This window comes from Stenella coeruleoalba (genome assembly GCF_951394435.1).
Source record: "Stenella coeruleoalba genome assembly, chromosome: 1".
NCBI classification, from domain to species: Eukaryota; Metazoa; Chordata; class Mammalia; order Artiodactyla; family Delphinidae; genus Stenella; species Stenella coeruleoalba.
The window spans coordinates 67,733,785-67,751,074 of NC_137169.1; the positions used below are offsets into that span (position 1 = coordinate 67,733,785).

The following is a 17,290-nucleotide window of genomic DNA, read 5'->3' on the forward strand; positions in this document are numbered from 1 at the left end:
CCTCACTCCTTCCTTCCTTTCCTCCTTTCTTTCCAGTATCCATCCCATCTGGGATATATTAAATGATCAAAGCCATTTAATCACAATTAGTTAACTCTCCAAAATGCTTACCATCACTCTGGATATTGCTACTAAACTTAACTCTGTTACAAAGTTATACTTCTTATACCATTTTTTAAATATTTATTTATTTATTTTGGCTGCGTTGGGTCTTCGTTGCTATGCACAAGTTTTCTCTAGTTGCGGAGATCAGGGGCTACTCTACACGGGCTTCTCACTGCGGTGGCTTTTCTTGTTGTGGAGCACGGGCTCTAGGCGCATGGGCTTCAGTAGTGCTCGCTCGCGGGCTCTAGAGCACAGGCTCAGTAGTTGTGGCGCATGGGCTTAGTTGCTCTGGGGCATGTGGGATCTTCCCGGACCAGGGGTCAAACCCGTGTCCCCTGCATTGGCAGGCGGATTCTTAACCACAGAATCCAGGGAAGCCCCTATACCATTTTAATGTTTGTTAAATGTACAGTTACTTGACAAACTTTTTTTTAAGTAAGTTGACACGTGAACGCTGCATCCCCTTCCTGAAACATTTTAATTGGCTTCAATGATATCATGACCTGGTTTTCTTCCTGTGTCTGGGTGAGCTTCAGACAGATATATCCAAGTGTTTATTTGGCTTCATCACCCACCCAGATGCTCAAATCAGAAACCTGTGGGCCTTAAGCACTTCCACCTCTCATTCATGCCTCACATCCAGTCATTCATTGTCTCATTTCCTATATCACTCTAAAAATTGATCAGTTTTCCCCCATTTCCCACTACCACTACTATAATGCAGGTCACTGTTATCCCTTGCCTGAGGCCAACTCCTAATTAATTTGCTTTCTTGCCTATAATCCATTCTTTCCTATAAAGCCAGAAGTGGTCTTTCTTAAAAAATAAATAAATAAATAAATAAATTTGATTATGTTACTATTTTGCTTAAAAATTTTCCACGTCCCTTAAAACAAAAATCCAAACACTAAAATTTTTAAATAAATTTCTTTATAATCTTGCCCTAGTATTTTCTCCAGTTTCATTTCTTGATTCTTCCTTTTTTTTTTTAAATAAATATATTTATTTATTTTTGGCTGCATTGGGTCTTTGTTGCTGCATGCAGGCTTTTTCTAGTTGCAGCGAGTGGGGGCTACTCTTTGTTGCGGTGAGCGGGCTTCTCATTGCGGTGGCTTCTCTTGTTGCAGAGCACGGGCTCTAGGCACACGGGCTTCAGTAGTTGTGGCTCGCAGGCTCTAGAGCGCAGGCTCAGTAGTTGTGGCGCACAGGCTTAGTTGCTCCATGGCATGTGGGATCTTCCCGGACCAGGGCTTGAACCCATGTCCCCTGCATTGGCAGGCAGATTCTTAACCACTGTGCCACCAGGGAAGTCCCTCTTGAGTCTTCCTTAATCTGCCATGTTTCTTCCAGACATACTAAATTTCTTTCCATTTCTTCAAAACGCTATGCTCTCATCTCTGGAACTTCATAAATGCTATATGAAACGTGTCTCTCTCTCTTTTCCCTGTGCTGAGGTATCTCCTATTCATATATTCCATTTCCTCTGGAAGCCTTTCCTGCTAATACAAGTTCCAGAAAGGTGTTCCTTTCATGTGTTCTTAGAGCATTTAGTGCTCCCCTAGCATAGCATTAGCGCTGTATTGTGGCTTATGGCCATCTTCCTCACTCAGTGAGGCTGAGACCACATCAAGTACATGACACGGGACTTCACTGAAGCCCGCGCACTCTAGGGCCCACGTGCAGCAACTACTGAGCCCATGTGCTGCAACTAAGGAAGCCCACGTGCCTAGAGCCCATGCTCCGCAACAAGAGGAGCCACTGCAATGAGTAGCCCGCTCACTGCAACGAAGAGTAGCCCCTGCTCACCACAACTAGAGGATGCCCACGCACAGCAACGAAGACCCAATGCAGCCAAAAATAAAGAAAAAGATGGTGCTTGGACTTAGGAAAAAAAAAGCACATGGCACAATGCATTCTAGTGTAACAAACTTCCTGTAAATGCTTGTGGAATAAGTGATTTATTTTATTATTATTTTTTATTGAAGTAGAGTTGATTTACAATGCTGTGCCAATCTCTGCTCTACAGCATAGTGACTCAGTTATACACATTTATACATTCTTCTTTTTAATATTCCTTTCCATTATGGCTTATCACAGGATATTGAATATAGTTCCCTGTGCTATACAGTAGGACCTTGTTGTTTATCCATCCTATATATAATAGTTCACATCTGCTAATTCCACACTCCCAGTCCTTCCCTCCCCCACCCACCTCCCCCTTGGCAACCACAAGTCTGTTCTCTATGTCTGTGAGTCTGTTTCTGTTTTGTAGATAGGTTCATTTGAGCCATATCTTAGATTCCACAAATATGGTATTTGTCTTTCTCTTTCTGACTTCACTTAGTATGATAATCTGTAGTTACATCCATGTTGCTGCAAATGGCATTATTTTGTTCTTTTTTATGGCTAAGTTGGAATAAGTGATATTAATACTATCTTATTAGGTAATCCTTGATTCACAAATGGTTTCTACACAGAAACCCTACAAACATTCTGAGAGCACTTAATTTCTGGAGAATCAGCTGGTTCAGAAGTGGTAGATAAGAAGTAGCTGTGAAGATCAGGAAATCTAGTCCTGGGAGCAGATTTTTAGGCCAAATCTGCCATTTTATCATGACTCACTAGTGGAAAAAGTGCAGGGAAGGAAAATGGCATTAAACCAAAACTCTGGCTTCCTAAAGACATTTCTATATCAGGAAAGGAAAGAGAAACTTTTTCCTTCATTTATGTTGTTTTCTTATCTAGGGCCAAGTATTGTCATTTCATATTATTGCTCAGTTAACTCATATATTAATAAAAATTTTTTTGGCAATCTGTGGATTTTGAGACCATATAAACATTATTTCTGAGTTGAACTGGTTCTGTGGTAAAAGCCTGTCATATATAAAAATTGGAACAAATAATAATTACCCTTTACCTCTCTTATTCCTATTTCTAGTTCAGCCACAGGGACACAGTTCAAGTGAGAGGTTTATGTATATACTTTCAGGGGTTAGAATTAGGTCACTGCTTTTCATGGCAAAATGTATTCCAAGTCAATGATTTAAAAGCAGAGTTTCTATTTGCAATTTAGAGATTGCCTATATACAGGGAATGATATTGTAATAATAAAACTGCTATTTGGGAGCTTACCATAGTGTCAGACACACTGCAAAGTGTTTCCAAACTTTATGTAATTCTCATGACAACTCTATGAAAGTTGTCACAGATAAGGAAACTCAGATTTAGAGAGGCTATGTAACTTGCCCAAGGCCATAACTAAATGGCAGACATATAATTCATGAAATTACAAAAAGGTAGTCTAAATAGTTATTTATAGTTTTATTAGAAAGACTTTTAAGGTTTGGAATTTCACCTTTTCCACATAGTATTTGTGTTGACTTTGGACAAGTTACTTTTTAGTGCCTCAGTCTCCTCATCTATAAAATGGGGATATTAATAACACTTACTTCACAGGGTTACAGAAAAATAAGTCAATACACGTAAAGTGCTTAGAATTGTACCTGGCAGCTATAAGTATTAACTATTATTATTTATTTTTAATTAGCCTGACAGTAAATAAATCAGTAAAATCACAGCATTAACTGATTTTTGCCTGATTATGAAGGGGTCATGATATCTAATTCATTCAGGTAAAAACCATGATTTAACTGAAATGCTCTATTTTAATTACCAGAATGGAGGTTAATTTTAATCCAATTAAAACGTTTTCCCAATATTAGAACATCTTTTTAATTTTTTTAATTAAAAAAAATTTGTTGTTAGAATATCTTAATGTCTAATTCAAATTACTCATAGTATAAAGTCAAAGTATTTATTTGTGTTCACTGGAATGGAGACTTTATGGTCACCATTTTCTCTGTTACTACAAAATACTTTAGTCTTACAGTTTCTAATAATTCCTTCTTGTTTATTGTTTTATACTTTTAAAGAGAATTTTTGGGTTTTAGTTCAATGTGAAACCTTTCTATTCAAGAAATATTCCCTTTGTAGTATGTATAATTCTGGCAAGAGTGATAAAAGAATTATTTTAAATAGGTAGTAGATGATGACTCCCCAGAGATGTATAAAACAACCTCTCAAGAATCTCTTACACCTGGAAAACTAGAAATTAATTTTGAAGAATTATTAAAACAAAAAATGGAAGAAGAAAGACGACGAACAGAGGAGGAACGGAAGCATAAGCTAGAGATGGAAAAACAGGAATTTGAACAACTGAGACAAGAAATGGGAGAGGTAAGACTTTAAGAAGTGTCCATTTTTATTCCACAAATATTTAGTAATCTCAGTATTTCACATGCATTACCTTACAATAACTTTCTAAGTATTATTATTTTTACATAAAGGACACTCTTATGAGGCACTTGGTACAAGTTTCAGCATAGTTGAGTGTACCTTTCCAGCCTGCTATAACTCTATTCCTTCTTGCTAGTTTGAAAAATATATAAGATTCCAAGTGACTGAGATATTACTGTAGTATGTAAGTAAATATTTCTTCCTATATACCTCACAATTGTGTGAGATTACACCATGATTGAGAACTGTCACTCTAGCATACTTAATATACCCAGTTATACTTATTTTCCTTGAAACAGAATTAAACTGGTAATCAAAATAAGAAAAAACTATAAGAGTACCATGGATGCTAGTAGGAACATCAGTTTGGCAACTCTTTGAATAATTTTACAGGCATACTGCATTTTATTGTGCTTCACTTTATTGCACTTTGCAGGTACTGCACTTTTTACAAATTGAAGGTCTGTGGCAACCCTGCATGGAGCAAGTCTGTTGCCACCATTTTTCCAACTGCATTTGCTCACTTTGTGTCTCTGTATCACATTTTGGTAATGCTCTCAATATTTCAAACTTTTTCATTATTATTATATTTGTTATGGTGATCTGTGATCAGTGATCTTCATTGTTACTATTGTAGCTGTTTGGGGGCACCACAAACTGCTCCCATATAAGGTGGTAAACTTAATCGATAAGTGTGTATGTTCTGACTGCTTCACTGACCGGCTGTTTGCCCATCTCTTTCCCTCTCTTTGGGCCTACCTGTTCCCTTACAAAATAGTATTGAAATTAGGCCAATTAATGGTCTCTGAGTGTTTAAGTGAAGGTAAGAGTCGCACATCTCTCACTTTACACTTGGCCAAGAAGCGATTTGTCTCACTTTAAATAAAGCTAGCAAGATTAAGCTTAGTGAGGAAGGAACGTCGAAAGCTGAGATAGATAGGCCAAAATCTAGGCCTCTTGGGCCAAACCATTAGCCAAGATGTGAATGCAAAGGAAAAGTTCTTGAAGGAAATTAAAAGTGCTACTCCAGTGAACACACAAATGATAAGAAAGTGGAACAGCCTTACTGTCGATGTGGAAAAAGTTTTAGTGGTCTGGATAGAAGGTCACATAAGTCACAACATTCCCTTAAGCCAAAGCCTACTCCAGAGCAAGGCCCTAACTCTCTTCAATTCTATGAAGACTGAGAGATGAGGAAGCTGCAGAAGAAAAGTCTGAAGCTACCAGAGGTTGCTTCTTGAAGTTTAAGGAAAGAAGCCATCTCTGTAACAAAAAAGTGCAAGATGAAACAGCAAGTGCTGTTGTAGAGGCTGCAGAAGTTATTCAGAAGATCTAAGATAATCAAAATGAAGGTGGCTACACTAAACAATAGATTTTCAATGTAGACAAACAGGCTTGTATTGGAAGAAGATGCCATCTAGGACTTTTTTAGCTAGAGAGGAGAAGTCAATGTTTGGCTTCAAAGCTTCAAAAGACAGGCTGACTCTCTCGTTATAGGATAAAACATAGCTGGTGACTTTAAGTTGAAGCCAATGCTTATTTACCATTCTGAAAATCCTAGGGTCCTTGAGAATTCTGCTAAATCTACTTTGCCAGTGCTCTATAAATGGAACAGAGAACCTAGATATAGCAATCTATTCACAACCTGGTTTACTGAATATTTAAAGCCCACTGTTAAGACCTACTGCTCAGAAAAAATGATTCCTTTAAAATATTACTGCTCATTAGTAGTGCACCTCAAAGAAACTTCAGGTGCACTGAAGGCAGGAAACACAAGAGAAGGAAAAGATATACAATAACAAACCCCAAACAATTAAGAAAATGGTAATAGGAACATACATATCGATAATTACCTTAAATGTAAATGGATTAAATGTGCCAACTAAAAGACTCAGACTGGCTAAATGGATACAAAAACAAGACCCGTATATATGCTGTCAACAAGAGACCCACCTCAGACCTAAGGACACATACAGACTGAAAGTTAGGGGATGGAAAAAGATATTCCATGCAAATGTAAATCAAAAGGAAGCTGGAGTAGCAATTCTCATATCAGACAAAATAAACTTTAAAATAAAGACTATCACAAGAGACAGTGAAGGACACTACATAATGATCAAGGGATCAATCCAAGAAGAAGATATAACAATTGTAAATATTTATGCACCCAACATAGGAGCACCTCACTACATAAGGCAAAGGCTAACAGCCATAAAAGGGGAAATCGACAGTAACACAATCATAGTAGGGGACTTTAACACCCCACTTTCACCAATGGACAGATCATCCAAAAAGAAAATAAATAAGAAAACACAAGCTTTAAATGATACATTAAACAAGATGGACTTAATTGATATTTATTGGACATTCCATCCAAAAACAACAGAATACACTTTCTTCTCAAGTGCTCATGGAACATTCTCCAGGATAGGTCATATCTTGGGTCACAAATCAAGCCTTAAGAAAACTGAAATCGTATAAAGTATCTTTTCTGACTACACGCTATGAGACTAGATATCAATTAGAGGAAAAACTCTGTAAAAAATACAAACACATGAAGGCTAAACAATACAGTACTTAATAACCAAGAGATCACTGAAAAAATCAAAGAGGATATCAAAGCATACCTAGAAACAAATGACAATGAAAGCCAACGACCCAAAACCTATGGGATGCAGCAAAAGCAGTTCTAAGAGGGAAGTTTATAGCAATACAATCCTACCTTAAGAAACAAGAAACATCTCAAATAAACAACCTAACCTTACACCTAATGCAATTAGAGAAAGAAGAAAAAAACCCCAAAGTTAGCAGAAGGAAAGAAATCATGAAGATCAGATCAGAAATAAATGAAGGAAACAATAGCAAAGATCAATAAAACTAAAAGCTGGTTCTTTGAGAAGATAAACAAAATTAATAAACCATTAGCCAGATTCATCAAGAAAAAAAAGAAGACTCAAATCAATAGAATCAGAAATGAAAAATGAGGGCTTCCGTGGTGGCGCAGTGGTTTAGAGTCCATCTGCCGATGCAGGGGACGTGGGTTCGTGCCCCGGTCTGGGAGGATTCCGCGTGCCATGGAGCAGCTGGGCCCATGATCCATGGCCACTGAGCCTGCGCATCTGGAGCCTGTGCTCTGCAGCGGGAAGGGCCACAGTGGTGAGAGGCCTGCGTACGGAAAAAAAAAAAAAAAAGAGATGTAACAAAGGACACTGCAGAAATACAAAGGATCATGAGAGATTACTATAAGCAACTATATGCTAATAAAATGGACAACTTGGAATAAATGGACAAATTCTTAGAAGCACAACCTTCCGAGACTGAACCAGGAAGAAATAGAAAATATGAACAGACCAATCACAAGCACTGAAATTGAGACTGTGATTAAAAGTCTTCAAACAAACAAAAGCCCAGGACCAAATGGCTTCACAGGCGAATTCTATCAAGCATTTAGAGAAGAGCCAACACCTATCCTTCTCAAACTCTTCCAAAATATAGCAGAGGGAGGAACACTCCCAAACTCTACAAGGCCACTATTCACCCTGATACCAAAACCAGACAAAGATGTCACAAAGAAAGAAAACTACAAGCCAATATCACTGATGAACATAGAGGCAAAACTCCTCAACAAAATACTAGCAAACAGAATCCAACAGCACATTGAAAGGATCATACACCATTGATCAAGTGGGGTTTATCCTAGGAATGCAAGGATTCTTCAATATACGCAAATCAATCAATGTATACACCATACCAACAAACTGAAGAATGAAAACCATATGATCATCTCAATAGATGTAGAAAAAGCTTTTGACAAAATCAAACACCAATTAATGATAAAAACCCTCTAGAAAGTAGGCATAGAGGGAACTTATCTCAACATAATAAAGGCCACATATGACAAACCCACAGCCAACATGGTTCTCAATGGTGAAAAACTGAAACCATTTCCACTAAGATCAGGAACAAGACAAGGTTACCCACTCTCACCACTGTTATTCAACATAGTTTTGGAAGTTTTACTCACAGCAATCAGAGAAGAAAAATAAATAAAATGAATCCAAATCGGAAAAGAAGAAGTAAACCTGTTTGCAGATGACACGATGCTAAACATAGAGAATCCTAGAGCTGCTACCAGAAAACTACTAGAGCTAATCAATGAATTTGGTAAAGTAGCAGGATACAAAATTAATGCACAGAAATCTCTGGCATTCCTATACACTAATGATGAAAAATCTGAAAGAGAAATTAAGGAAACACTCCCATTTACCATTGCAAAAAGAATAAAATACCTAGGAATAAACCCACCCAAGGAGACAAAAGACATGTATGCAGAAAACTATAAGACACTGATGAAAGAAATTAAAGATGATACAAACAGATGGAGAGATATACCATGTTTTCGGATTGGAAGAATCAACATTGTGAAAATGACTATACTACCCAAAGCAATCTACAGATTCAATGCAGTCCCTATGAAACTACCACTGGCATTTTTCACAGAACTAGAACAAAAAATTTCACAATTTGTATTTTAACACAAGAGACCCCAAATAGACAAAGCAATCTTGAGAAAGAAAAACGGAGCTGGAGGAATCAGGCTCCCTGACATCAGACTATACTACAAAGCTACTGTAATTGAGACAGTATGGTACTGGCACAAAAACAGGAATATAGATCAATGGAACAGGATAGAAAGCCCAGAGATAAACCCACGCACATATGGTCACCTTATTTGTGATAAAGGAGTCAAGAATACACAATGGAGAAAAGACAGCCTCTTCAATAAGTGGTGCTGGGAAAACTGGACAGCTACATGTAAAAGAATGAAATTAGAACACTCCCTAACACCATACACAAAAATAAACTCAAAATGGATTAAAGACCTAAATGTAAGGCCAGATACTATAAAACTCTTAGAGGAGAACATAGGAAGAACACTCTATGACATAAATCACAGCAAGATCCTTTTTGACCCACCTCCTAGAGAAATGGAAATAAAAACAAAAATAAACAAATGGGACCTAATGAAACTTAAAATCTTTTGCACAGCAAAGGAAACCATAAACAAGACCAAAAGACAACCCTCAGAATGGGAGAAAATATTTGCAAACGAAGCAGCTGACAAAGGATTAATCTCCAAAATTTACAAGCAGCTCATCCAGCTCAATATCAAAAAAACAATCAACCCAATCCAAAAATGGGCAGAAGAGGTAAATAGACATTTCTCCAAAGAGGATATACAGATTGCCAACAAACACATGAAAGAATGCTCAACATCAGTAATCATTAGAGAAATGCAAATCAAAACTACAATGAGGTATCATCTCACACTGGTTAGAATGGCCATCATCAAAAAATCTACAAACAATAAATGCTGGAGAGGGTGTGGAGAAAAGGGAACCCTCTTGCACTGTTGGTGGGAATGTAAATTGTTACAGCCACTATGGAAACAGTATGGAGGTTCCTTAAAAAACTACAACTAGAACTAACATACGACCCAGCAATCCCACTACTGGGCATATACCCCAAGAAAACCATAATTCAAAAAGAGTCATGTACCATAATGTTCATTGCAGCTCTATTTACAATAGCCAGGACATGGAAGCAACCTAAGTGTCCATCAACTGATGAATGGATAAAGATGTGGCACATATATACAATGGAATATTACTCAGCCATAAAAAGAAACAAAATTGAGTTATTTGTAGTGAGGTGGATGGACCTACAGTCTGTCATACAGAGTGAAGTAAGTCAGAAAGAGAAAAACAAATACCATCTGTTAACACATATATATGGAATCTAAAAAAAAAAATGGTTATGAAGAACTTACGGGCAGGACAGGAATAAAGACGCTGACGTAGAGAATGGACTTGAGGACACGCGGAGGGGGAAGGGTAAGCTGGGACGAAGTGAGAGAGTGGCATGGACTTATATATACTGCCTAATGTAAAGTAGATAGCTAGTGGGAAGGAACCGCATAGCACAGGGAGATCAGCTCGGTGCTTTGTGACCACCTAGAGGGGTCGGATAGGGATGGTGGGAGGGAGACGCAGGAGGGAGGAGACATGGGGATGTATGTATATATATAGCTAATTCACTTTGTTATAAAGCAGAAACTAACTCACCATTGTGAAGCAGTTATACTCCAATAAAGATGTTAACAAAAAAATTAGTGCACCTGATCACCCAAGAGCTCTGATGGAGATTTGTGACGATATTAATGTTGTTTTCATGCCTGCTAGCACAGAATCCATTCTGCAGCCCATGGATCAAGAAGTAATTTCTACTTTCAAGTCTTATTATTGAAGACATACGTTTTGTAAGGCTATAGCTGCCATAGATCGTGATTCCTCTGATGGATATGGACAAAATCAATTAAAAACCTTCTGGAAAGGATTCAACATTCCAGGTACCATTAGAATATTTGTGATTCATGGGAAGAGGTCAAAATATCAAATTCACAGGAGTTTAGCAAAAGTTGATTTCAACCCTCATAGATGACTTTGAGGAGTTCAAGCCTTCAGTGGAGGAAGTAAATGCAGATGTGGAAATAGCAAGAGAAGTAGAATTAGAAGTGGAGTCTGAAGATGTGAATGAATTGCTGCAATCTCATGATAAAACTAATGAATGAGGAGTTGCTTCTTATGGATGAAAAAAGAAAGTGATTTTAACACTTCACAGCAAGGCCCTAACTCTCTTCAGTTCTATGAAGGCTGGGAGATGAGGAAGCTACTCCTGGTGAAGGTGCTGTGAAGATTGTTAAAATGACAGCAAAGGATTTAGAATATTACATAAACTTAGTTGATAAAGCACCAGCAGAGTTTTAGAAGACTGACTCCAATTTTGGAAGAAATTCTACAGCGGGTACAATGCTATCAAAGAGCATTGCAAGCTACAGAGACGTCGTTCACAAAAGAAAGAGTCAATTGATGCAGCAAACTTCATTGTTGTCTTATTTTAAGAAACTGCCCCAGCCGCCCCAGCCTCAGCAATTAACACCCTGATCAGTCAGCAGCCATCAACACTGAGGAAAGACTGTCCAACAGCAAAAAGATTACAACTCACTGAAGGCTCAGGTGATGGTTAGCAATTTTTAGCAATATTTTAAAGTTAAGGTATGTACATTATTTTTTTAGACATAATGTTATTGCACACTTAATAGACTACAGTATAGTGTAAACATAACTTTTACATGCACTGGGAAACCAAAAAATTCATGTGACTCACTCTATTAAGATATTCGCTTTATTACAGTGGTCTGGAATTGAATTCCCAATATCTCCAAGTTATGCCTGTATTTTATTAAATTATTCTAAGATAGAATTTTGATACTATTAAATACCTTAGTATGGTTTCACCAGCATTGAAATGAATTTTAAAAATACATATATAGGGACTTCCCTGGTGGTGTAGTGGTTAAGAATCAGCCTGCCAATGCAGGGGACCACGGGTTCGAGCCCTGGTCCGGGAAGATCCCACATGCTGCGGAGCAACTAAGCCTGTGCGCCACAACTACTGAGCCTGAGCCTTAGAGCCCGCGAGCCACAACTACTGAAGCCTGTGTGCCGCAACTACTGAAGCCCGTGCGTCTAGATCCTGTGCTCCACAACAAGAGAAGCCACCGCAATGAGAAGCCCGCGCACCGCAACGAAGAGCAGCCCCCGCTCGCCGCAACTAGAGAAAGCCCTCACACAGCAACAAAGACCCAACACAGCCAAAATAAATAAATAATTTTAAAAATACATATATACACATACATACCTATAGACTGTACAGGGCCAGCTTCATGAACATGCAACTTGTGCCCTCACAGGACCCCATGCTCAGAAGGGACACAGGATTTAGTGCTCTGAGGTTGCCTTTGAAATTTTAAATAAGTTTATCTTTGAACTTGTGCGTGTTGTCATTGAAAGTTGTTTGGACAGTGGAACCTGCACTAGAGTCTCGGAGCCTTGGCTCACCCACTCCATGTGACGTCTCCGTGCTTCCTCATGGTGGGCTCTCAGCAGCCCTCTTCCTACCTCCTGATGTCCTAGGTCCCTGTCTAACCTTCGCCTTCCTAACCCTGAACACTGCTTCCTTCCATCTGGATGGCCAACCAGTTGCATAGGCAGAAGTGGGGAGGGTGAGGGAGGAGGCCAGCATTCCACCGTCACCCTTGGCCTCCGGCTGGGCAGGGGGCCCTAGCAGCTACACGAACAACAGTGTTGGGGATGAATGCACAACCCCATTACTTGGGGTGAGGCGAGCAGTGGCTTTCCCAGCCTAAGTAGGATTGGCAGTGATATGGCATGTTTGGTAGGTGACTTGGTGGGGGCCCCTTGCCAACTCCTGATCTAGGAACCGAGTGGGTTCCTTCACAGAGGTCGCAATCTCTTAGAAGTTGCCTCTTTGTCATGGGTTGGAGCAATGGGACTGTGGGGATATTTACTTCCTTGCCCAGGTCAACCAAGAGACTATAAATGCTGCATAAATATATAGTTAATAAGAAAATATAATGAATATGCTGTAGGAAAATACTTCAAGGTGTACCCTCAGAATTTTAAAAAAATGTAATAGCATTTATTTTATAAAGGAAGCTGAAAATGAATTGTCTGTCTAGAAAAACAAAGTAAATTAGAATATATTTTAGTAATACTATGGGGAAGTAATCTAATTCATATATGGCAGGGTGTAATTGTCTGACATTCTGGTGCTACTAAGTGACTTACTCCACTATGTCTGGGAGTTTTCAAACAAGTAAAATGCCAGTTCCAAGATTACATAGATCATAACTGATTAGTTCAACCATTAATTTTGATCAGAGTGATGTGGGAACCATTGTGATATGATGTGATGTCATAACTTTGTTAATTTCTGGTATTTTAGCAGTTGCCCATTTTCACCCACATAGACCAAAAAGTGGAGGTAGTATAAAGGAATAAGCTTTCTTTTTTCCCTTTGTTGAACCAAGAAATTAAGCCTCATGTCAACATCATCCACTGTGACTCTTCCCGCACCCCACCCTGCCCAGTCCCACCTTTTTTTTTTCTCTCTGCCTAGAACTCTAGGTCTTCCCCAGGAGAAGTGTACCAGGAATAACTGCAATATTCTACCAGTCCATTAGGGTTTACGAAGTATACAAAGTATACTTCAAAGTGTACGAAGTATACAAAGAAAAGGGAAAGACAAGGTAAAAGACAAGGGAAAGGAACCTGAATAAGGTATTCAAGATAAAATGGTATAAAGAATTCGAACCCAATTTTTGTTGACTCATCTTTCTTGGCAGAATATAAAATTGAGAATACAAGTGATATGTAGCAAAATGTAGGGATTTTACCAGACTGTAGAAATGCTTAATTCAGTTGAATTATTAAGAGTAATATTTAACTTTGACTATCATCAAATGAAAGGCAGGAGGAATTTTAGAGATACTGTGGCTCTATATAGAGATGAAAAAATCATGTCCAGTGGACTAAGTGACCAGGCAAAAGGCCACACAGTATCAGAGTCAGAACTATTGACTCCTAGCCCAGTAGTTTTTGAATTTTCTTTACCTTCCCCTAAACAAAGGTCTTCCTACAATTCCTAGTAAAAGCTAATCGTGTACATATTTTACTTTTAGCAGGTTATAATGGAATGTTAATGAGGTTTTGAGCCATAGTCCCTAATTAAATAGCATTTTAAATGAAATGTTATCTACAGTCTTAAATTTGTAGCACTACTTTTAATTAGTAAATTTAGGCACTGTGTTTAGGGAGGAAGTTATTTAACATTTAGTTTTGGCTTCAAATAAGAAATAGTGAACTTTCTGGATGGTTTATTGTACAAACTAATTTTCTGGTATTTAATATATAAAAATCAATTTTTTTGAAGGAAGAAGAAGAAAATGAAACCTTTGAACTGAGCAGGGAATATGAAGAATTAATCAAATTGAAAAGGAGTGGCTCTATTCAAGCTAAAAATCTAAAAAGCAAGTTTGAAAAAATTGGACAATTGTCTGAAAAACAAATACAGAAAAAGATAGAAGAAGAACGAGCAAGAAGAAGAGCAATTGATCTTGAAATTAAAGAGCGAGAAGCAGAAAATTTTCATGAGGTAATACTGTTTTATATTTAACAGTTATAGTTCAGTAATGATGATGAACTTAACAGAAATAACATTGACTTTGAAATAAGTGTTGGAATTTACAGTTAACCATCAGTGTATAAAATAATCTTGGAACTAAATAGCAAAAGCACATTAAGATCTTAAGAGACTTTAAAAAGATTTCCCTACTCTAGCATTGTTCCAAAATGACTTTTATAAGAATTAAAGCCTACAGTGAACATCAAATGGTTCACTTTAGCAAAAATAGCTCAGAAATATTTATTGGCAGAAGTTTTACTTTGAATCAGTAGAACCAGTGTATATTAAACTCCAGAGATGATTCATACCTACTTTCTTAAAGATGAGGCCAACAAAGCCTATATGATATGTTCAAAGTCATGCCAATCATTCAGTGGCAGAGCCTAAATCAGAATTCAGGTGACATGAATTTGAAGTACCTCCATATGTAAAATAAGGAGGCACTCACTAGATGACCTATAATGGCCATTCCAGCTTAAGGACTAGTTCCATGATTATGAATATTGGTTTAAATAAGATCTGGAAAACTTATTCTGTCAAAATTGCCATTTTATGTTATATTTAACATATATTCTTCTAAAAATTGATTTTCGTCATACATTTAACTATAAAACAGGTATGGGAATTTGGGAGGGTCTTCAGAGGAGATTGGTGAATAAAAAGAATGATGAAACTATGGGCAAATTCCAGGACTATAAGCAATTCATTATTACTGAGACAAGTAGAGTGTAAGCACAGCAAGAGATGATGAAGACGCAAGCACAGGCAAGATGACCCATCTTAGATGCCATATTAAGGAACTTTGTTTTATTGGGGTGCAATGAAGGGATTTTTAAAACATGGAATGATATTATCAAATAGGCATCTTTATCGCAAGATCATGCTGAAGCTAAAGATGGCTTTAGACTTATGCATTAAAAAATTATTTGAAAGCCTACTATGTTCCGGAGACTGTTCTGGACACTGGGACTACATTGGTGAATAAACCTGCAGTCCTCGCTCATATGGTGTTTAGAATCTAACAGGTGTGGGGCAGGAGACAGGGAATGGAAACAATGATTGGGTAGTAAATAAAAGCTATGGAGATTAACAAAGCAGGGTAAAAGACTATAGATTATGTGGTACAATTTTGTACAGGGTGGTCAGAGAAAACATGAGGATTTGAACTAGAACTGGAATGGAGAGGACTGATAAGTATGTAGGATACAAAACTGGCAAGACTTAGCTTGGAAATGGTGGTGGAGAGGAATCAAAGTGACTGGGTATACTAGGTAATAGGGGAACATAGGAGTTTGGTAGGAAGGGAGGTCACAAGCTAGACAAATGGAGATGCTGTAGAACATCCAGATATCAATTAAATTGATATGCATCTGAACTTAGTGCAACATACACAAAAACATAAGGACTTAGGGACTGGGTTATAAACCATTTTGTCACAGCTAAAAACTAATGCCATTGCTATTTTTAATATCTTCTATGTTGGGCCCTATGTTAAGTTTTGGGTACATAAAAGTGAATATAATATGCCTTCAAGAAATCCAGCCTAATGAGATGTATGAAAACAATTAAAATTGTCATTAAGTGCTAAGATAGTTATGTATTTAGTGTTATGGGATCAAGTAGTATGGAATCAGTATTCCTAGGAGATGTTTAACAGGGCTGAGAAAATGACATTTTAGCTGAATGTGAAGGTTGAATAGAAGTTTCAGTTAAAGAGGGAAAGCATTCCAGATTGGAAGGACAATGTGAGTCAACAGGAATGTTGTAAAACTTTATCTGGCAGAGTGGAAAATAGGTTCAAAGGAAAGGTTCATGTAATAGGTGATAGGATAAAATGTTGTAAAACTAGGTTGCAGCTAGCTGAAGGGCCTTTTTAACCTGTGGGCACTATAATCCGGGAACAATGTTAATAATCAGGGTTTTTTTTGGGCTGCATTGGGTCTTTGTTGCTGCGCGCGGGCTTTCTCTAGTTGCGGCAAGTGGGAGCTACTCTTCGTTGCAGTGCGTGGGCTTCTTATTGCGGTGGCTTCTCTTGTTGCAGAGCACGGTCTTCGTGGCTCGCGGGCCCTAGAGCGCAGGCTCAGTAGTGGTGCACGGGTTTAGTTGCTCCGCGGCATGTGGGTCTTCCCGGACCAGGGCTCAAACCCGTGTCCCCTGCATTGGCAGGTGGATTCTTAACCACTGCGCCACCAGGGAAGCCCAAATAATCAGTTTTAAGACAGAGTGATAAAAGGCTTATGTTTACAGAATCCTGGGATCATGGAGGATAAACTGGAAGATGGTCATGAAGTTGGGGGCAAGGGAGAAAAATTGACCCAACTTTAACAAAACTGAGTTACAGGCAGGTGGTTGCTGAGAAGCCTAACATTGCTTCAAGATTACCAGGGAAACTAGATGATGCTACAGAGAATTCAGGTCAGGAGAGGAGGGAGGGGTGAATAAACTGTTTTGGACCTGTGAAGTTTGAGCTATATTTGGAAAGATAATGGCAGTCTGAAACACAGGTACTGGGCTCAGGGAAGAGGCAGGAGCTACAGATTGTTTCAAAGTATAGATGTAGATAAAACCATCTTGAGAGTTAATAGTTGGAAGGTGAATGATAAAACCCTGGAGAACACCAACATTAAAGACGGATGGGCCATAAGATCAGTTGATCCTTTAGAGACAAATCACAGAAGGTAAAGAATTTAAATAAGCATGCATGTGCTTCCTTTTTTTTTTTTTTAAAAAGATAGTGAAATCTCAGTGATACCTAGTCCTATAAAATTTGTAGGTAAAATAA

At 38.1% G+C, this 17,290-nt stretch overlaps 1 protein-coding gene across 3 annotated transcripts in view; it reads left to right on the forward strand.

The window, feature by feature from the left end:
* Window positions 1-17,290, forward strand: part of NEXN (nexilin F-actin binding protein) — a 58,233-nt gene that overhangs the window by 36,649 nt on the left and 4,294 nt on the right. For all 3 annotated transcript variants that reach the window (XM_079923408.1, XM_079923407.1, XM_079923409.1), the window contains 2 exons: window positions 4,144-4,341; window positions 14,257-14,478. In XM_079923408.1, coding sequence (XP_079779534.1) covers window positions 4,144-4,341; window positions 14,257-14,478 — 420 coding nt within the window. The remainder of the gene's footprint in view (window positions 1-4,143; window positions 4,342-14,256; window positions 14,479-17,290) is intronic.